The 21,839-nt window shown below is 44.6% G+C and overlaps 1 protein-coding gene across 1 annotated transcript; it reads right to left on the bottom strand.

Moving 5' to 3' along the window:
- Positions 1 to 5,513: 5,513 nt before the first annotated feature.
- Positions 5,514 to 21,507, bottom strand: LOC139386230 (F-box only protein 40). The gene is made up of 6 exons (XM_071131714.1): positions 21,442 to 21,507; positions 20,702 to 20,741; positions 20,208 to 20,542; positions 10,973 to 11,087; positions 9,403 to 10,869; positions 5,514 to 6,158 (listed from the first exon to the last, which is right to left on the bottom strand). The coding sequence occupies exons 2-6, from the start codon at positions 20,702 to 20,704 to the stop codon at positions 5,946 to 5,948; spliced, it is 2,133 nt and encodes a 710-aa protein (XP_070987815.1). The 5' UTR covers positions 20,705 to 20,741; positions 21,442 to 21,507; the 3' UTR covers positions 5,514 to 5,945.
- Between the last annotated feature and the right edge of the window lie 332 nt (positions 21,508 to 21,839).

The following is a 21,839-nucleotide window of genomic DNA, read 5'->3' as shown; positions in this document are numbered from 1 at the left end:
GCCAGGCTGATGGAATCAAAGAAGGCTGATACATCAGAACTAGAAGCCAAGCTGATGGAATCAAAGGAGGCTGATACATCAGAACTAGAAGCCAGGCTGATGGAATCAAAGGAGGCTGATACATCAGAACTAGAAGCCAGGGTGATGGAATCAAAGGAGGCTGATACATCAGAACTAGAAGCCAGGGTGATAGAATCAAAGGAGGCTGATACATCAGAACTAGAAGCCAGGCAGATGGAATCAAAGTAGGCTGATACATCAGAACTAGAAGCCAAGCTGATAGAATCAAAGGAGGCTGATACATCAGAACTAGAAGCCAGGCTGATGGAGTCAAAGAAGGCTGAAATATCAGAACTGGAAGCCAGGCTGATGGAGTCAAAGAAGGCTGAAATATCAGAACTGGAAGCCAGGCTGATGGAGTCAAAGAAGGCTGAAATATCAGAACTGGAAGCCAGGCTGATGGAGTCAAAGAAGGCTGAAATATCAGAACTGGAAGCCAGGCTGATGGAGTCAAAGAAGGCTGAAATATCAGAACTGGAAGCCAGGCTGATGGAGTCAAAGAAGGCTGAAATATCAGAACTGGAAGCCAGGCTGATGGAGTCAAAGAAGGCTGAAATATCAGAACTGGAAGCCAGGCTGATGGAATCAAAGAAGGCTGATACATCAGAACTAGAAGCCAGGCTGATGGAATCAAAGGAGGCTGATACATCAGAACTAGAAGCCAGGGTGATGGAATCAAAGGAGGCTGATACATCAGAACTAGAAGCCAGGGTGATAGAATCAAAGGAGGCTGATACATCAGAACTAGAAGCCAGGGTGATAGAATCAAAGGAGGCTGATACATCAGAACTAGAAGCCAGGCAGATGGAATCAAAGGAGGCTGATACATCAGAACTAGAAGCCAAGCTGATAGAATCAAAGGAGGCTGATACATCAGAACTATAAGCCAGGCTGATAGAATCAAAGGAGGCTGATACATCAGAACTAGAAACCAGGCTGATGGAATCAAAAGAGGCTGATACATCAGAACTAGAAGCCAGGCTGATAGAATCAAAGGAGGCTGATACATCAGAACTAGAAGCCAGGCTGATGGAATAATCAAAGAAGGCTGATACATCAGAATGTTGTATCCAGATGTCCACTACATTCCTGTGGGATGTTGCAGTCTCCAGATGTCCATAAGATTTGTGTGGGATGTTGCAGTCTCCAGATGTTCACTAGATTCCTGTGGGATGTTGCAGTCTCCAGATGTTCACTAGATTCCTGTGGGATGTTGCAGTCTCCAGATGTTCACTAGATTCCTGTGGGATGTTGCAGTCTCCAGATGTCCACTAGATTAATGTGGGATGTTGCAGTCTCCAGATGTCCACTAGATTAATGTGGGATGTTGCAGTCTCCAGATGTTCACTAGATTCCTGTGGTATTTTGCTGTCTCCAGATGTCCACTAGATTAATGTGGGAGGTTGCAGTCTTCAGATGTACACTAGATTCCTGTGGGATGTTGCAGTCTCCAGATGTCCACTAGATTAATGTGGGATTTTGCAGTCTCCAGATGTCCTCTAGATTAATGTGGGATGTTGCAGTCTCCAGATGTCCACTAGATTAATGTGGGATGTTGCAGTCTCCAGATGTCCACGTGATTCCTGGATTTGATTAGATTATTCAGAACCTGGACAGAGGTGATATTTGGTGGAGTTTGTTTAGACAGTCTGCCAAGATACGGATCAAGATAACAATTAAAACCGCCTTCGATTATTAGATTAGTTGTACTAAGATCTGGGAGTCAAAAACATTACGAAAGAAACGTGGGTCGTCAGTGTTTGGGGCATAGACGTTCAATAAGGTGACAGGGAAAGAGTTAATGTTCCCTGATACTATGATGTACCTTGTGGGTCCTGTAGACAAGGACGAAACCTGAAAATAATGTTTTTTACAAAAGACAATAACAATACCACTTGCCTTGGAGGAGATTCATCAATTTGAGAAATGCATTTGGGTTATGTCAGCACCATGTGATTTCAAGTGCTTAAATAGAATACCTCTTTTACGCGAGTGCCAGAAACATGCACAATCCACAAGACTAATGTGACACCTTATACATCTGACTGATTCCCAAGATCGTTTCCTGACATTTATATGCAAGAGCATTTAAAATAAAACATGTTAAACATGCACGTATTAATTCAAATAGAACTTGTCTGGCAGCAGAAAACAAAAACCGAACACAGGAACAGACCCCCAGAGAAGCCTGCTCTCCCCACTGTTTCCCCAGAGAAACCTGCTCTCCCCACTGTTCCCCCAGAGATTCCTGCTCTCCCCACTATTCCCCCAGAGAAACCTGCTCTCCCCACTGCTTCCCCAGAGAAACCTGCTCTCCCCACTGCTTCCCCAGAGAAACCTGCTCTCCCCACTGCTTCCCCAGAGAAACCTGCTCTCCCCACTGCTTCCCCAGAGAAACCTGCTCTCCCCACTGCTTCCCCAGAGAAACCTGCTCTCCCCACTGTTTCCCCAGAGAAACCTGCTCTCCCCACTGCTTCCCCAGAGAAACCTGCCCTCCCCACTGTTTCCCCAGAGAAACCTGCTCTCCCCACTGCTTCCCCAGAGAAACCTGCTCTCCCCACTGTTTCCCCAGAGAAACCTGCCCTCCCCACTACTTCCCCAGAGAAACCTGCTCTCCCCACTACTTCCCCAGAGATACCTGCCCTCCCCACTGTTTCCCCAAATGAAGCACTGTTCTCCCCATATCACGTAAATGAGAACTGCCGTTCATGATGGCTAGCAGAGACCCAATACTACGCTAGCAAGCTATCAATAGTCAGACTTAACTAATAGCCCTCTCCGTTGTTGGAAAACAAATGAATACGTCACCGTTTATGAATAAACCCTGTTTACTCAGTCAGTATCCCAGAAATTAGTGTCGAGGGACTTCACCCTTTCAGGGGTTTTCTGTGTTTTTAATACATAGCTTGCAGCCTCTTCGGGCTTGGTGAAGACTCTTGTTATGCCGTTGTGATGAACATGTAGCTTAGTGAAGACTCTTGTTATGCCGTTGTGATGAACATGTAGCTTAGTGAAGACTCTTGTTATGCCGTTGTGATGAACATGTAGCTTGGCTGGAAAACGCAGGCTATATTCACCTCCACCTCTCTCATGGTCTGCATCACATTGCTCCATCACCTCCATGGTGTAGTCGGGGAAGATGAAAACCTTTTGGCCTTTGTATTCCATATCTCGTAGAATGAGCTCCTTATCCTGAAGGTGATGTACCCTTGAGATTATGGTGCTCGGCTTGACACCAGGGGAGGGCTTCACCTGTAGAGAGCGGTGTGCATGGTCAATAATGAGGGGCTTTGGGAAGTTGTCGTCACCCAGGAGCTTGGAAATTAGCTTGGACACAAACTTTGTGGGTTTCCCTTGTTCTTCGTCCTCCAAAATCTCCACAAGTTTGATGTTCAGCCTGCGACTCTTGCCTTCTAAATCGAGAACCTTGGCTTGGTGAGCTCATTCTTCTTTTTAAGCTGAGCCCAGGGGGTTTTCAGTCCTCCTGTCAGGGTGTCATGATCAGACATGGACAATCGGCTATGTCCATGCGGCCCTTCATTTCGGCCTGTGCTGTCTTTAGAGACTCAAACTTTGTTTAGAGCTTATCAAAACGATTCTTGATTGTAATAAAAAACTGACTCTTTCATTTCCGTGGCAGAATCTTGTTGCTGGGTATCTGGAGAGATGTTGTCATCAAAATGGCACTAGCTGCAGCTTGTTGGGCCTGGGCCTTTGTCGACTTTGCAGTCCCTGTTCTGTTGGACTCTATGGAGGATCTTTGAATGTCGGAACTTCCAAAAGTTGGCTTAACGTTGGACCAGAGCTAGCTAGCTAGGCAGTTAACAAGATTGTGTGTGTGCAGAGTGGCACCAGAATTAGCATGTCTTACCTCTTTGTAGTTAATAAATCCAATGTAAAACGTAATAACTATAGTATCTCTAACTAGCATTGAAAAAGTTAATCCATTCTTCTCTAATTAAAAATCTTTCTCCCTAATTACTGAAACATCAGTAGGTTACAGTAGCCTAAGCTTCAAAGGGGACGGGCAGGTTGCCAACACACACACATACACTGGCAAAGATCAGCTGGCAGATAGAGACTTGAATACATATCTGAGTGACAAAGTGTGCTTTGTTGTCTTTATTGTGGGATTTGAACGTAACATAAATGTTATTAACCGGTTCCCATACTTTTAAAATAAAGTTTATGGTCCAGACCACTAGATATCACTTTCGTTTGTGGTTCTGAATCTGTTCCTCAGAAAAAGACATCCCTGAACCGGTTCCAACCTCTGGTGTACAGCGCTTTAGGGTTATTAGAATAATAATAATACTAATAATTTATTAAGAGTTAGTACATAGTTTAAAAGGCTCTACATTAATTATCAACTGAGGTATTAGTAAGTGCATATACTCACATTTACAACTGCACTCATTAACAATCAATAAATATACCATTTATGACACATATACAGTAAATATGTGTATAAATGGTGAATCGAACCATTAATCAACCGTTAACTTGGGGGGCAGGGAGACTAGTTGTTAGAGCGTTGGACTAGTAACCGAAAGATTGCAAGATCGAATCCCCGAGCTGACAAGGTAAAAATCTGTCATTCTGCCCCCTGAACAAGGCAGTTAACCCACTGTTCCTAGACCAGTTAACCCACTGTTCCTAGACCAGTTAACCCACTGTTCCTAGACCAGTTAACCCACTGTTCCTAGACCAGTTAACCCACTGTTCCTAGACCAGTTAACCCACTGTTCCTAGACCAGTTAACCCACTGTTCCTAGACCAGTTAACCCACTGTTCCTAGACCAGTTAACCCACTGTTCATAGGCCGTCATTTGAAATAAGAATTTGTTCTCTACTGACTTGCTTAGTTAAATAAAGGTAAAACTAAATAAAATAACCCAATACTTTATAAATAATCTTATGAGATGACCATAACTAATTTATATAAGTACCCTAATGGTACATTATTAATATGAGATGACAATAACTCATTTATACCTGGTTTATAAGTACCCTAGTGGTACATTATTAATATGAGATGACAATAACTCATTTATACCTGGTTTATAAGTACCCTAGTGGTACATTATTAATATGAGATGACAATAACTCATTTATACCTGGTTTATAAGTACCCTAGTGGTACATTATTAATATGAGATGACAATAACTCATTTATACCTGGTTTATAAGTACCCTAGTGGTACATTATTAATAATACACAAATTGTTAACATACATTGATCAAACACAGTATTCATTATCTTATAAATCATGTATAATATTGTTTATAAATACTTCATAAATCATGTAAAATAGTGTTTATAAATAATTATAAATCATTAAAATAGTATTTATTAATAATTAATAAATTACGTAAAATAGTGTGACATTTGTTGTTATCATTAAAATAGTATTTATTAATAATTTATAAATTATGTAAAATAGTGTTTATAAATCATTAAAATAGTGTTTATAAATAATTTATAAATAATGTAAAATTGTGTTTATGAATCATTTATAAATCATGTAAAATAGTGTTTATAAATGCATTAATTACTTTGTAGAAATTGCTTATTGACATTTATAAAATTAGTAACAGTGATTAATTGTAAGCTCTTACAGCGTATTTCTACGAGGTTTATTAAGGGACCTTAGTCTTCTGCTCATTTTCCCAGCATACATCACACGCACACCGTTGAGAGGAGCACAGGGTCAAGCTGCAGTGCAGTGCCTTGCTCCAAGGCCCAACAGTAGAGAATTGTTGTTATGATTTAAAGCCAGTGCTCAGATCAATCGAGTGCCAGCCCAGGATTCAAATCGCTGACTTTTGGGCTACAGGTCCAAATCCTTAGCTGCTGGGTTACCTACCGCCCACTCCTTATAATGTCATTGGTCTGCTAGAGGCAGGTCATACTCCTGGGACAGGTCCAGTAGGCCCTGGGGTCTCTCTCTAGCCCCCTCCATGCTGGCTAGCTTTACAGGCTGACTGAGCTCCTCTCTCTGGTAGAAAGGGCAGACCTTCAGGTGCTCAGACATGGAGGGGACATCATCAAAGCACCACCTGTCCACCTTGGAAAACAGACTGCTAAACTCCCATACCTTAGGAAACCAGCCACAGAGAGAAAGAGAGAGAGAATGTTTTTTATTACACAGAGTATTAGATTGGGTCAAGGAGTTTTTCCTGACGATGTGACCTGACCAGGAAAAACTGTAAACTCTATGACCTCTAGAGCCACGTGGTCAGGAAAAACTCCTAGTAAAGTATAATAATAGAATTGTATGTAATGTATATAATATAACTCTAGTATACTAAGTTCTGATGCATGGTACCTCTTGATATGAAGCTCTATTACATTGGTAACAAAATCCTGTTTATTCCGTATGCAGGTTTATACTGTCCCTGTTGTTGATGTGTATGGATTTCCTGCCTAGCAACCTGTTGTCTGTATGTGCATCCCAGTTGGAAACCTATTCCCTACAATAGTGTGCTACAGGTCTTAATCAAAACAAATGCACTACAAAGGGACAAGGGCTCGGTGGCATTCCAGACCACTGATATCATTGGCATGCTCTTTGTCCCGTGGACACACAGACTGGCTCTCTCTCTCTCTCTGATTGGTTGGTGCCAAACACTGGGATGGGTAATTCAACTCATAATCGTGTCTCAGAGGAATGCAGGGAGTAGTCAGGGGGCTCTTTACAATGCAACAGCTGTCATAGGACTAGAAATGCATCCCAAATGGCATCCTATTCTCTACATAGTGCACTACTTTTGACCAGGGCCCATAGCTCTATAGGGTTCCTGATGGGACAAGACTGAGATTTAGTCAAGTGGCAACCTATTACCTACATAGTCCAGTAGTTCAGGTTACAGGGAATAGGGTGCAGATTGGGAAGCAACCCTCAGACTAGGCTGGATCCATTTCTCTGTCCAAAAGAGATGTAGAGAATGTGGCTGGATGCCATATAGGGCCGGGCGGTCATATTAGGGTGACCTGGTAACTATGCTATCGCACAGTGACTGACGGACCTAACCACCTGGTCAGTAGACAGAACTAAATCACATGATGTGACCGAACAACAACAGTATGTTTGAACCTTTGGCTTTGTTTCGAATCAGTGACATGTTTACAACCAAACACATGTTCATTCTGCCTTTCACTTTCCATTGAAAGTTTATGGCAGGACGAATAGACCTACATCCACCAGTATTTGTCCTACCACAGATTTAGGCTATAGGCCTGCCTACCTCTGGAGGGGAAGGGTGGGGATGGAGATAGGAAACTCTTTATGTTGTTGTTGTGTGTGTATATATATATATATATATATATATATATATATATATATATATATACAGTGCCTTGCGAAAGTATTCGGCCCCCTTGAACTCTGCGACCTTTTGCCACATTTCAGGCTTCAAACATAAAGATATAAAACTGTATTTTTTCGTGAAGAAACAACAACAAGTGGGACACAATCATGAAGTGGAATGATTGGGCGTGCAAAATTATTCAGCCCCCTTAAGTTAATACTTTGTAGCGCCACCTTTTGCTGCGATTACAGCTGTAAGTCGCTTGGGGTATGTCTCTATCAGTTTTGCACATCGAGAGACTGACATTTTTTCCCATTCCTCCTTGCAAACAGCTCGAGCTCAGTGAGGTTGGATGGAGAGCATTTGTGAACAGCAGTTTTCAGTTCTTTCCACAGATTCTCGATTGGATTCAGGTCTGGACTTTGACTTGGCCATTCTAACACCTGGATATGTTTATTTTTGAACCATTCCATTGTAGATTTTGCTTTATGTTTTGGATCATTGTCTTGTTGGAAGACAAATCTCCGTCCCAGTCTCAGGTCTTTTGCAGACTGCATCAGGTTTTCTTCCAGAATGGTCCTGTATTTGGCTCCATCCATCTTCCCATAAATTTTAACCATCTTCCCTGTCCCTGCTGAAGAAAAGCAGGCCCAAACCATGATGCTGCCACCACCATGTTTGACAGTGGGGATGGTGTGTTCAGCTGTGTTGCTTTTACGCCAAACATAACGTTTTACATTGTTGCCAAAAAGTTCAATTTTGGTTTCATCTGACCAGAGCACCTTCTTCCACATGTTTGGTGTGTCTCCCAGGTGGCTTGTGGCAAACTTTAAACTACACTTTTTATGGATATCTTTAAGAAATGGCTTTCTTCTTGCCACTCTTCCATAAAGGCCAGATTTGTGCAATATACGACTGATTGTTGTCCTATGGACAGAGTCTCCCACCTCAGCTGTAGATCTCTGCAGTTCATCCAGAGTGATCATGGGCCTCTTGGCTGCATCTCTGATCAGTCTTCTCCTTGTATGAGCTGAAAGTTTAGAGGGACGGCCAGGTCTTGGTAGATTTGCAGTGGTCTGATACTCCTTCCATTTCAATATTATCGCTTGCACAGTGCTCCTTGGGATGTTTAAAGCTTGGGAAATCTTTTTGTATCCAAATCCGGCTTTAAACTTCTTCACAACAGTATCTCGGACCTGCCTGGTGTGTTCCTTGTTCTTCATGATGCTCTCTGCGCTTTTAACGGACCTCTGAGACTATCACAGTGCAGGTGCATTTATACGGAGACTTGATTACACACAGGTGGATTGTATTTATCATCATTAGTCATTTAGGTCAACATTGGATCATTCAGAGATCCTCACTGAACTTCTGGAGAGAGTTTGCTGCACGGAAAGTAAAGGGGCGGAATAATTTTGCACGCCCAATTTTTCAGTTTTTGATTTGTTAAAAAAGTTTGAAATATCCAATAAATGTCGTTCCACTTCATGATTGTGTCCCACTTAAAAATACAGTTTTATATCTTTATGTTTGAAGCCTGAAATGTGGCAAAAGGTAACGCCCTGTTAAGACACTTGTAGACTCTATGCCAAGGTGCATTGAAGCTGTTCTGGTTCGTGGCCTAACGCCCTGTTAAGACACTTGTAGACTCTATGCCAAGGTGCATTGAAGCTGTTCTGGTTCGTGGACTAACGCCCTGTTAAGACACTTGTAGACTCTATGCCAAGGTGCATTGAAGCTGTTCTGGTTCGTGGCCTAACGCCCTGTTAAGACACTTGTAGACTCTATGCCAAGGTGCATTGAAGCTGTTCTGGTTCGTGGCCCAACGCCCTGTTAAGACACTTGTAGACTCTATGCCAAGGTGCATTGAAGCTGTTCTGGTTCGTGGCCCAACGCCCTGTTAAGACACTATGTTGGTGGTTCATTTACATTCAATAACCATGGACTCTATACCAGATAGTACTAGACAAGAAAATATAATACCACAAAAAGGGATGATTTCCATCCCTTAAATTCAGGCAAAGTACTCACATTTTTTCTACATTTCCATGAAGACCCTCCATGGGAGTAGGTCTTCTTCTCCCATTTCAGATAGACCATCCCCCTCTCCTCTAGCAGTGTGACACACACCTCCCTCATCAACTGGGACACCTGGGACAGCTGAGACAGGCTAAAGCTGTCCAGGAACCCTGCCAGGTGATGGAGGATCTCAAAGGGAAGTCTGCTCAACGGGTCCAGCTTACGGGGATGCTTCCTGTCAGAGGTGATGCTGATGGTCTTCTCAGAGTTGGACAGCATTGAGGGGCCCTCTGGTTTGAGGCTGAAGGTGCTGAGATCCTGGTGGTAGGTGACGGTGGCTCTCTGACCTGCGGGATGGAACCTCCTCTGGCTGTAGTTGCAGCCTAGGTACGCTAGAGGGCAGCGCTGCTCGAACCAGCCGTTCAGGCAGGACTGGATGTCCAAGTGCACATTCTTGAAGTGAGTGTGGTATTCATCGCGGCGGAAGACGTGGCCACAGAGGTAACTAAAAGCAGAATTGGTAAAGTTGTGTCTTCTGGTTATGTCCTCAGCTTGGATCTGGACATAGAGGCCTTTGTGTGTGTCTGTGATGATGTCTGCCAGAGAGGCTTCAGGTTTGAACGGAGCAGATGGGATGTTGTAAGTCTGTGTTCCAATGTGTACATAGAAGCCGTCTGCTCCTCCACTTTCTGAGATGTTGTGACCCTTCAGTTCTTTCTCCAAGAAGCACAACAAAGTTGCATTGACTTCATCACACTTCGGTAGATCTTCTACGGACACGCCTAGATCTGACGTGTCAACACTTTTGTTGACCATCGGTGACCAAGGGTCGTGCATGTGAATCCGTTTTGGCCGGTAGCTCGTCGGAACGTTGAACGTTCTGACAGTTTGAACCTCTATGGGCTCCAGCTTTCCATAAACAAAGTCCTTGTCCCTTGGGGTGCAGGCGGCAAGCTGACCGAAGTTGATCAGCATAGCTCCATGGTGGACCAAATACATGTTGTAGTCTGCAGTGGTGACCTCTCTACGCAGTCTCTCCATGACCCCGTCCTGCCACGGTGCAAGGCCAGACCTGGTGACGTCTACAGCACGTGCAGTGGCTCCATTCTCCTGGCACTCCTTGGATGATTCATCCCCATCCAGCTCTCTATGACCATTTGACAAGCTAAATGCTTTCTCTTCTTCACCATCACCGGGATTCAACTTCTTTTCCATGTTTTTGACGGTTTGTTGGCATCCCTTCATCTCCTTCCTGTACTTGACCTCATAGGAGCTGTAGTTCTGGAGAGTGGCCACGTCCATGTTCTTGGCCAAGGCCTCCCTCTCTTCCTGACTCAGTTCCTTCTCCTGCCCCATCCCATCTCCATAACCGTTATATCCATCCTCCATTGCTTCACTGGGGTCTAACGAACTACAACCTTCACCTGCAGAGCTGGTGACCCCTACATCTATCTCTTTCTGAGCAGGTTCTGCTTTCACCTTCAGAAAGAAGACAACAAAGCTAGACAGTTTGATGCAGAAAACTTTACTAAACTATTAACAAAATATTAACAGAAATATGTATTAAAAAAAATCGCATTACCTTCTCCATCAGCTCAGGGAAGACGGTCTTCATCTTGAGGCATCTGAAGAGGAGCTCCTGGTCTCTCAGGGCCATGGACACGTTCAGCTGCTTCTCAGGGTCAGCCAGGGTGGTCCTGTAAAAATAGTAGTAAACTCCATTAAGAGGACCATGGACACGTTCAGCTGCTTCTCAGGGTCAGCCAGGGTGGTCCTGTAGAAATAGCAGTAAACTCCATTATTAAGAGGACCATGGACACGTTCAGCTGCTTCTCAGGGTCAGCCAGGGTGGTCCTGTAGAAATAGCAGTAAACTCCATTATTAAGAGGACCAGGGACAGCTGTAGCAGCTGTAGCAGAATCATCTATATTTTTTCAGTGTCTTTGTTTCTCTATGTTGATCTGAATCTGTAAAGCCTGATCTGTCTCAGTCCCAGTATTCATTAGGTTATTCAGTATTCAATATTCAAATTGTGACACAGCCCACTGGGCACACACTGGTTGAATCAGCGCTGATTCCACGTCATTTCAATGATATTAACTTCAACCAATGTGGAGTAGACGTTGAATTGACGTCTGTGCCCAGTGGGAGTACACACAATGAAATAACATGACATAGCACAACACAACACACTGCCACACAGCACAACACACTGCCACACAGCACAACACACCACAGCACACCATAACACACGACAACACAGCACACCACAACACAACACACCACAACTCATGAAAACACAGCACACCACAACACACCACAACACAGCACACCAATGAACCAAGACCAGCTCAGCTAATCCCTACCATTGTGACGCAGAGTTGTCATAATTCTTCAGCAAATGTACATTACACCAGGGGCTTTGTTAGACACAATTTAAAGTCATCTAATTAATGTCCCTCTATCTGCCCTGAATGCCTCTACTGATCCTACAGCTAATGTATGCAGCACTCATGTACCTGTGAACCAGATTTATACTGTTAGCACTGAGGCGGTGTGCCCTAGGAGGAAGACCACTGTGTGCAGCTCACCCTGCACTAACATAAATAACATGAGCATGTCTACTTTTGCTAAGCTTCCATGTAAAGCAATGAAAACAATCAAACATCCCAAAAAAGTGCTCAGAATAGTCCACATTAACATATGTAGCCTAAGAAACAAGGTTCATAAAATTAATAACTTGCTAGTAACAGATGACATTCATATTCTGACTATCTCTGAAACTCAATTAAATAATACCTTTGATACAGTGGTAGCAATACGTGGTTATAACATCTACCGAAAAGACAGATCCATAATAAACCTCAGGAAGAGTAGCTGCTGCCTTGGCAGGAACTAATGGGGACCCATAATAAACCCCAGGAAGAGTAGCTGCTGCCTTGGCAGGAACTAATAGGGATCCATAATAAACCCCAGGAAGAGTATCTTCTACCTTGGCAGGAACTAATGGGGACCCATAATAAACCCCAGGAAGAGTAGCTGCTGCCTTGGCAGGAACTAATAGGGATCCATAATAAACCCCAGGAAGAGTATCTTCTACCTTGGCAGGAACAGATGGGGATCCATAATAAACCACAGGAAGAGTAGCTGCTGCCTTGGCAGGAACTAATGGGGATCCATAATAAACCCCAGGAAGAGTATCTTCTACCTTGGCAGGAACTAATGGGGATCAATAATAAACCCCAGGAAGAGTAGCTGCTGCCTTGGCAGGAACTAATGGGGATCCATAATAAACCCCAGGAAGAGTAGCTGCTGCCTTGGCAGGAACTAATGGGGATCCATAATAAACCCCAGGAAGAGTATCTTCTACCTTGGCAGGAACTAATGGGGATCAATAATAAACCCCAGGAAGAGTAGCTGCTGCCTTGGCAGGAACTAATGGGGATCCATAATAAACCCCAGGAAGAGTAGCTGCTGCCTTGGCAGGAACAAATGGGGATCCATAATAAATACCACACCACACCCCAGCACATTATACCACACCACAGCACATTATACCACACCACACCACAGTACAGCACATTATACCACAGCACATTATACCATACCACAACACATTATACCATACCACACCACAGTGCAGCACATTATACCACACCACACCACAGCACATTATACCACACCACACCACAGCACAGCACATTATACCACACCACAGCACAGCACATTATACCACACCACACCACAGCACAGCACATTATACCACACAACACCACAGCACATTATACCACACCACAGCACATTATACCACACCACAGCACATTATACCATACCACAAGACATTATACCACACCACAGCACATTATACCACACCATACCACAGCACATTATACCACACCACAGCACATCACATTATACCACAGCACAGCACATTATACCACACCACACCACACCACAGCACATTATACCACACCACACCACAGCACATTATACCACACCACACCACAGCAGATTATACAACACCACAGCACATTATACCACACCACACCACACCACAGCACATTATTCAAGACCACACCACAGTACAGCACATTATACCACACCACAGCACATTATACCACACCACACCACAGTACAGCACATTATACCACAGCACATTATACCACACCACACCACAGTACAGCACATTATACCACACCACAGTACAGCACATTATATCACAGCACATTATACCACACCACAGCACATTATACCACACCACACCACAGTACAGCACATTATACCACACCACAGTACAGCACATTATACCACAGCACATTATACCACACCACAGCACATTATACCATACCACAACACATTATACCACACCACACCACAACACATTATACCACACCACACCACAACACAGCACATTATACCACACCACAGCACAGCACATTATACCACACCACAACACATTAGACCACACCACACCACAGTGCACAGGGGGCGTATGCCTTATGACTAACGTGACATGGTGCGATGAAAGAAACATACAGGAACTCAAATCCTTCTGTTCACCTGATTTAGAATTCCTCACAATCAAATGTAGACCGCATTATCTACCAAGAGAATTCTCTTCGATCATAATCACAGCCGTATATATCCCCCCACAAGCAGACACATCGATGGCTCTGAACGAACTTTATTTAACTCTCTGCAAACTGGAAACAATTTATCCGGAGGCTGCATTCATTGTAGCTGGGGATTTTAACAAGGCTAATCTGAAAACAAGACTCCCCAAATTTTATCAGCATATCGATTGCGCAACCAGGGGAGGAAAGACCTTGGACCATTGTTACTCTAACTTCCGCGACGCATATAAGGCCCTGCCCCGCCCCCCTTTCGGAAAAGCTGACCACGACTCCATTTTGTTGATCCCTGCCTACAGACAGAAACTAAAACAAGAGGCTCCCACGCTGAGGTCTGTCCAACGCTGGTCCGACCAAGCTGACTCCACACTCCAAGACTGCTTCCATCACGTGGACTGGGAGATGTTTCGTATTGCGTCAGATAACAACATTGACGAATACGCTGATTCGGTGTGCGAGTTCATTAGAACGTGCGTTGAAGATGTCGTTCCCATAGCAACGATTAAAACATTCCCTAACCAGAAACCGTGGATTGATGGCAGCATTCGTGTGAAACTGAAAGCGCGAACCACTGCTTTTAATCAGGGCAAGGTGTCTGGTAACATGACCGAATACAAACAGTGCAGCTATTCCCTCCGCAAGGCTATCAAACAAGCTAAGCGCCAGTACAGAGACAAAGTAGAATCTCAATTCAACGGCTCAGACACAAGAGGCATGTGGCAGGGTCTACAGTCAATCACGGACTACAGGAAGAAACCCAGCCCAGTCACGGACCAGGATGTCTTGCTCCCAGGCAGACTAAATAACTTTTTTGCCCGCTTTGAGGACAATACAGTGCCACTGACACGGCCTGCAACGAAAACATGCGGTCTCTCCTTCACTGCAGCCGAGGTGAGTAAGACATTTAAACGTGTTAACCCTCGCAAGGCTGCAGGCCCAGATGGCATCCCCAGCCGCGCCCTCAGAGCATGCGCAGACCAGCTGGCCGGTGTGTTTACGGACATATTCAATCAATCCCTATACCAGTCTGCTGTTCCCACATGCTTCAAGAGGGCCACCATTGTTCCTGTTCCCAAGAAAGCTAAGGTAACTGAGCTAAATGACTACCGCCAAGTAGCACTCACATCCGTCATCATGAAGTGCTTTGAGAGACTAGTCAAGGACCATATCACCTCCACCCTACCTGACACCCTAGACCCACTCCAATTTGCTTACCGCCCAAATAGGTCCACAGACGATGCAATCTCAACCACACTGCACACTGCCCTAACCCATCTGGACAAGAGGAATACCTATGTGAGAATGCTGTTCATCGACTACAGCTCGGCATTCAACACCATAGTACCCTCCAAGCTCGTCATCAAGCTCGAGACCCTGGGTCTCGACCCCGCCCTGTGCAACTGGGTACTGGACTTCCTGACGGGCCGCCCCCAGGTGGTGAGGGTAGGCAACAACATCTCCTCCCCGCTGATCCTCAACACTGGGGCCCCACAAGGTTGCGTTCTGAGCCCTCTCCTGTACTCCCTGTTCACCCACGACTGCGTGGCCACGCACGCCTCCAACTCAATCATCAAGTTTGCGGACGACACAACAGTGGTAGGCTTGATTACCAACAACGATGAGACGGCCTACAGGGAGGAGGTGAGGGCCCTCGGAGTGTGGTGTCAGGAAAACAACCTCACACTCAACGTCAACAAAACTAAGGAGATGATTGTGGACTTCAGGAAACAGCAGAGGGAACACCCCCCTATCCACATCGATGGAACAGTAGTGGAGAGGGTAGCAAGTTTTAAGTTCCTCGGCATACACATCACAGACAAACTGAATTGGTCCACTCACACAGACAGCATCGTGAAGAAGGCGCAGCAGCGCCTCTTCAACCTCAGGAGGCTGAAGAAATTCGGCTTGTCACCAAAAGCACTCACAAACTTCTACAGATGCACAATCGAGAGCATCCTGGCGGGCTGTATCACCGCCTGGTATGGCAACTGCACCGCCCTCAACCGTAAGGCTCTCCAGAGGGTAGTGAGGTCTGCACAACGCATCACCGGGGGCAAACTACCTGCCCTCCAGGACACCTACACCACCCGATGTCACAGGAAGGCCATAAAGATCATCAAGGACATCAACCACCCGAGCCACTGCCTGTTCACCCCGCTATCATCCAGAAGGCGAGGTCAGTACAGGTGCATCAAAGCTGGGACCGAGAGACTGAAAAACAGCTTCTATCTCAAGGCCATCAGACTGTTAAACAGCCACCACTAACACTGAGTGGCTGCTGCCAACACACTGACACTGACTCAACTCCAGCCACTTTAATAATGGGAATTGATGGGAAATGATGTAAATATATCACTAGCCACTTTAAACAATGCTACCTTATATAAATGTTACTTACCCTACATTATTCATCTCATACGCATACGTATATACTGTACTCTATATCATCGACGGTATCCTTATGTAATACATGTATCACTAGCCACTTTATACTATACTATGCCACTTTGTACTCTATATCATCGACGGTATCCTTATGTAATACATGTATCACTAGCCACTTTATACTATACTATGCCACTTTGTTTACATACTCATCTCATTTGTACATACTGTACCCGATACCATCTACTGTATCTTGCCTATGCTGCTCTGTACCATCACTCATTCATATATCCTTATGTACATATTCTTTATCCCCTTACACTGTGTACAAGACAGTAGTTTGGAATTGTTAGTTAGATTACTTGTTATTACTGCATTGTCGGAACTAGAAGCACAAGCATTTCGCTACACTCGCATTAACATCTGCTAACCATGTGTATGTGACAAATAAAATTTGATTTGATTTGATTTGATTTGCAGCACATTATACCACACCACAACACAGCACATTATACCACACCACAGCACAGCACATCATACCACACCACAGCACATTATACCACAGCACATTATACCATACCACAACACATTATACCATACCACACCACAGTGCAGCACATTATACCACACCACACCACAGCACATTATACCACACCACACCACAACACAGCACATTATACCACACCACAGCACAGCACATCATACCACACCACAGCACATCATACCATACCACACCACAGTACAGCACATTATACCACAGCACATTATACCATACCACAACACATTATACCATACCACACCACAGTGCAGCACATTATACCACACCACACCACAGCACATTATACCACACCACACCACAACACAGCACATTATACCACACCACAACACAGCACATTATACCACACCACAGCACAGCACATCATACCACACCACAGCACATCATACCATACCACACCACAGTACAGCACATTATACCACAGCACATTATACCATACCACAACACATTATACCATACCACACCACAGTGCAGCACATTATACCATACCACACCACAGTGCAGCACATTATAAAATACCACACCACAGCACATTATACCACACCACACCACAACACAGCACATTATACCACACCACACCACAACACAGCACATTATACCACACCACATCACAGCATATTTTACCACACCACACCACAGCACAGCACATTATACCACACCACAGCACAGCACATTATACCACACCACAGCACATTATACCACACCACACCACAGCACATTATACCACACCACACCACAGCACATTATACCATACCACAGCACATTATACCACACCACAGCACATTATACCACACCACAGCACATTATACCACACCACACCACAGCACATTATACCACACCACAGCACATTATACCACACCACACCACACCATACCACAGCACATTATACCACACCACACCACAGCACAGCATATTATACCACACCCCAGCACAGCACATTATACCACACCACACCACATTATACCACACCACACCACAACACATCACATTATACCACACCACACCACAGCACATCACATTATACCACACCACACCACAGCACAGCACATTATACCACACCACACCACACCACAGCACATTATACCACACCACACCACAGCACAGCACATTATACCACACCACACCACACCACAGCACATTATACCACACCACACCACACCACAGCACATTATACCACACCACACCACACCACACCACAGCAGATTATACAACACCACAGCACATTATACCACACCACACCACAGTACATCACATTATACCACAGCACATTATACCACACCACACCACAGTACAGCACATTATACCACAGCACATTATACCACACCACACCACAGTACAGCACATTATACCACACCACAGTACAGCACATTATATCACAGCACATTATACCACACCACAGCACATTATACCACACCACACCACAGTACAGCACATTATACCACACCACAGTACAGCACATTATACCACAGCACATTATACCACACCACAGCACATTATACCATACCACAACACATTATACCACACCACACCACAACACATTATACCACACCACAACACATTATACCACACCACACCACAGAACACTGTACCAAACCACAGCACAGCACATTATACCACACCACAACACATTATACCACACCACACCGGGGCGGCAGGGTAGCCTAGTGGTTAGAGCGTTGGACTAGTAACCGGAAGGTTGCGAGTTCAAACCCCCGAGCTGACAAGGTACAAATCTGTCGTTCTGCCCCTGAACAGGCAGTTAACCCACTGTTCCCAGGCCGTCATTGAAAATAAGAATTTGTTCTTAACTGACTTGCCTGGTTAAAATAAAAGGTAAAATAAAAAAAATTATACCACACCACACCACATTATACCACACCACAGCCCAGCACATTATACCACACCACACCACACCACATTATACCACACCACACCCCAGCACATTATACCACACCACAACACATTATACCACACCACACCACAGCACATTATACCACACCACACCACAGCAGATTATACAACACCACAACACATTATACCACACCACAACACATTATACCATACCACAACACATTATACCACACCACACCACACCACATTATACCACACCACACCCCAGCAAATTATACCACACCACAACACATTATACCACACCACACCACAGCACATTATACCACACCACACCACACCACATTATACCACACCACACCCCAGCACATTATACCACACCACACCACATTATACCACACCACACCCCAGCACATTATACCACACCACAACACATTATACCACACCACACCACAGCACATTATACCATACCACAACACATTATACCACACCACACCACAGCACATTATACCACACCACACCACAGCACATTATACCACACCACACCACAGCACATTATACCACACCACACCACAGCACATTATACCACACCACAGCACATTATACCACACCATACCACAGCACATTATACCACACCACACCACAGCACATTATACCACACCACAACACATTATACCACACCACAACACATTATACCACACCACACCACAGTACACCACACCACACACAGCACATTATACCACACCACAACACATTATACCACACCACAACACATTATACCACACCACACCACAGTACACCACACCACACACAGCACATTATACCACACCACAACACATTATACCACACCACAACACATTATACCACACCACACCACAGCACATTATACCACACCACACCACAGCACATTATACCACACCACACCACAGCACATTATACCACACCACACCACAGCACATTATACCACACCACAGCACATTATACCACACCATACCACATTATACCACACCACAAGACATTATACCACACCACAGCACATTATACCACACCGCAGCACATTATACCACCACAGCACATTATACCACTCCACACCACACCACACCACACCACACCACATTATACCATACCACACCACACCACACCACACCACAGCACATTATACCACACCACAGCACATTATACCACACCACACCACACCACAGCACATTATACCACACCACAGCACATTATACCACACCGCAGCACATTATACCACACCACAACACATTATACCACACCACAGCACATTATACCACACCACAGCACATTATACCACACCACACCACAGCACATTATACCACACCACAACACAACACATTATACCACACCACAACACAGCACACCACAGCACAACATACCTGTAGATGGAAGAGTCTGTGTCTGCCACTGGGAAGCGGATCCATTGCTGGGAGCAGATAACAGTGCTAGCGGGACAGACCTCCAGGTGCTTGGCTAGCCTGTGGCGGAGCAAGGTGAAGGGACAGCCGTAGTCAACGTTGAGGCAGGGGACCATCTCATTGGGACATAGTACCTGGTGCTCCTCCTCCTTACACTTATGGAAGGCAGCGCCACAATCTAGATGACACTTAATGACCACACAGGAGACAGAGGTGTTCACGGGGGCTTGGCAGTGGAGGCTGTAACACCTCTCACAGTGCTGATGAAGCCCCTCTGGGTACATACTGCCTTTCACCTACAGAGGGAGAGAGAGGTTTTGCATCAGTGTCAGGAATGCTGTTTTTTGGCGTTTTTGATTGTGATGTTGAATATCCTACAGTATGGGGTTGGTGAACGTTGTAGTTTGATGATTAACTGTGTAGTTTGACACCGAGGTCTTAATAAATACACTCACCATATCGACAAATATTATTAGTTCAGAAGAATTTCACCATCTGAAAAAGTAAACCAATGAAAATAGATCAATGGGAATGTATACTTTGAACCTAAAGGCAGAGACCACAGGAGGCTGGTGGCACCTTAATTGGGGAGGATGGGCACGTGGTAATGGAAAGGTATAAACAACATCAAACACATGGGTTTCATGGTTTCCATGTGTTTGATGCCATTCCATTTGCTCTGTTCCAGCCATTTTTAAGAGCCGTCCTCCCCTCAGCAGCCTCCACTGACAATAACAAGTATCACTTTTTTTTGTTTTACCTTTATTTAACTAGGCAAGTCAGTTAATAACAAATTCTTATTTTCAATGACGGCCTAGGAACAGTGGGTTAACTGCCTGTTCAGGGGCAGAACGACAGATTTGTACCTTGTACCTTGTCAGCAACCTTCCGGTTACTAGTCCAACACTCTAACCACTAGGCTACCCTGCCGCCCCGTAGCCTATATCCTCCACAGCAAAGACAGTTGAAAACTCTAAATTAAGGTCATGGTTATGATCTTCACATCTTCTGAATGAATCCTATTATTCTGTCCAAATCTCTTGTGCTTGACCACTTTAAAACAGTTTTCATCTCACTCTTGCTCATAGAAACAAACACACATGTTCTTAGGATAGTAGTGCAGCAAAGTACCAAAATATTTTCCAGTAATATTTCATATCAAAATTCAACAGAAATAATTGGCGTCCCCACTCACCCTCCGTACCTCTTCGTGTCCCTCTGTCAGTCTGGGTTATGTTTGTAAGCACTTCTGACTACTGTCCTACCTTTCTGATCAGCTTCTGCAGTGTGTCTATGCGTTATAAATAGCCAGACAGAGGGGTTGACAGGCCATTGTGACAGAGCACTGGTACTAAGTTTTGACAGACAAGGTCAAGTTACTGGCTCCGATACCACTAGACTAGTGTCTGTGGAGTGTCAATTGACCAATAATCAATCAATAGTGAATCGTCTGTTGAATGGCTTGTTTTAAGCCGTGATGACTTCAGATGAAGTATTTATCAAATGCAGTAATGGTTGTATGCAATAAATCAGATAACATTCATTCTCTGTATCAACTTTGAAGTGGCTCTGTATTGTGTTCCTGTTTCTTTG

Source organism: Oncorhynchus clarkii, chromosome 27 (genome assembly GCF_045791955.1).
Source record: "Oncorhynchus clarkii lewisi isolate Uvic-CL-2024 chromosome 27, UVic_Ocla_1.0, whole genome shotgun sequence".
Taxonomy (NCBI): domain Eukaryota; kingdom Metazoa; phylum Chordata; class Actinopteri; order Salmoniformes; family Salmonidae; genus Oncorhynchus; species Oncorhynchus clarkii.
This window is presented reverse-complemented; position numbering and strand designations above follow the sequence as displayed.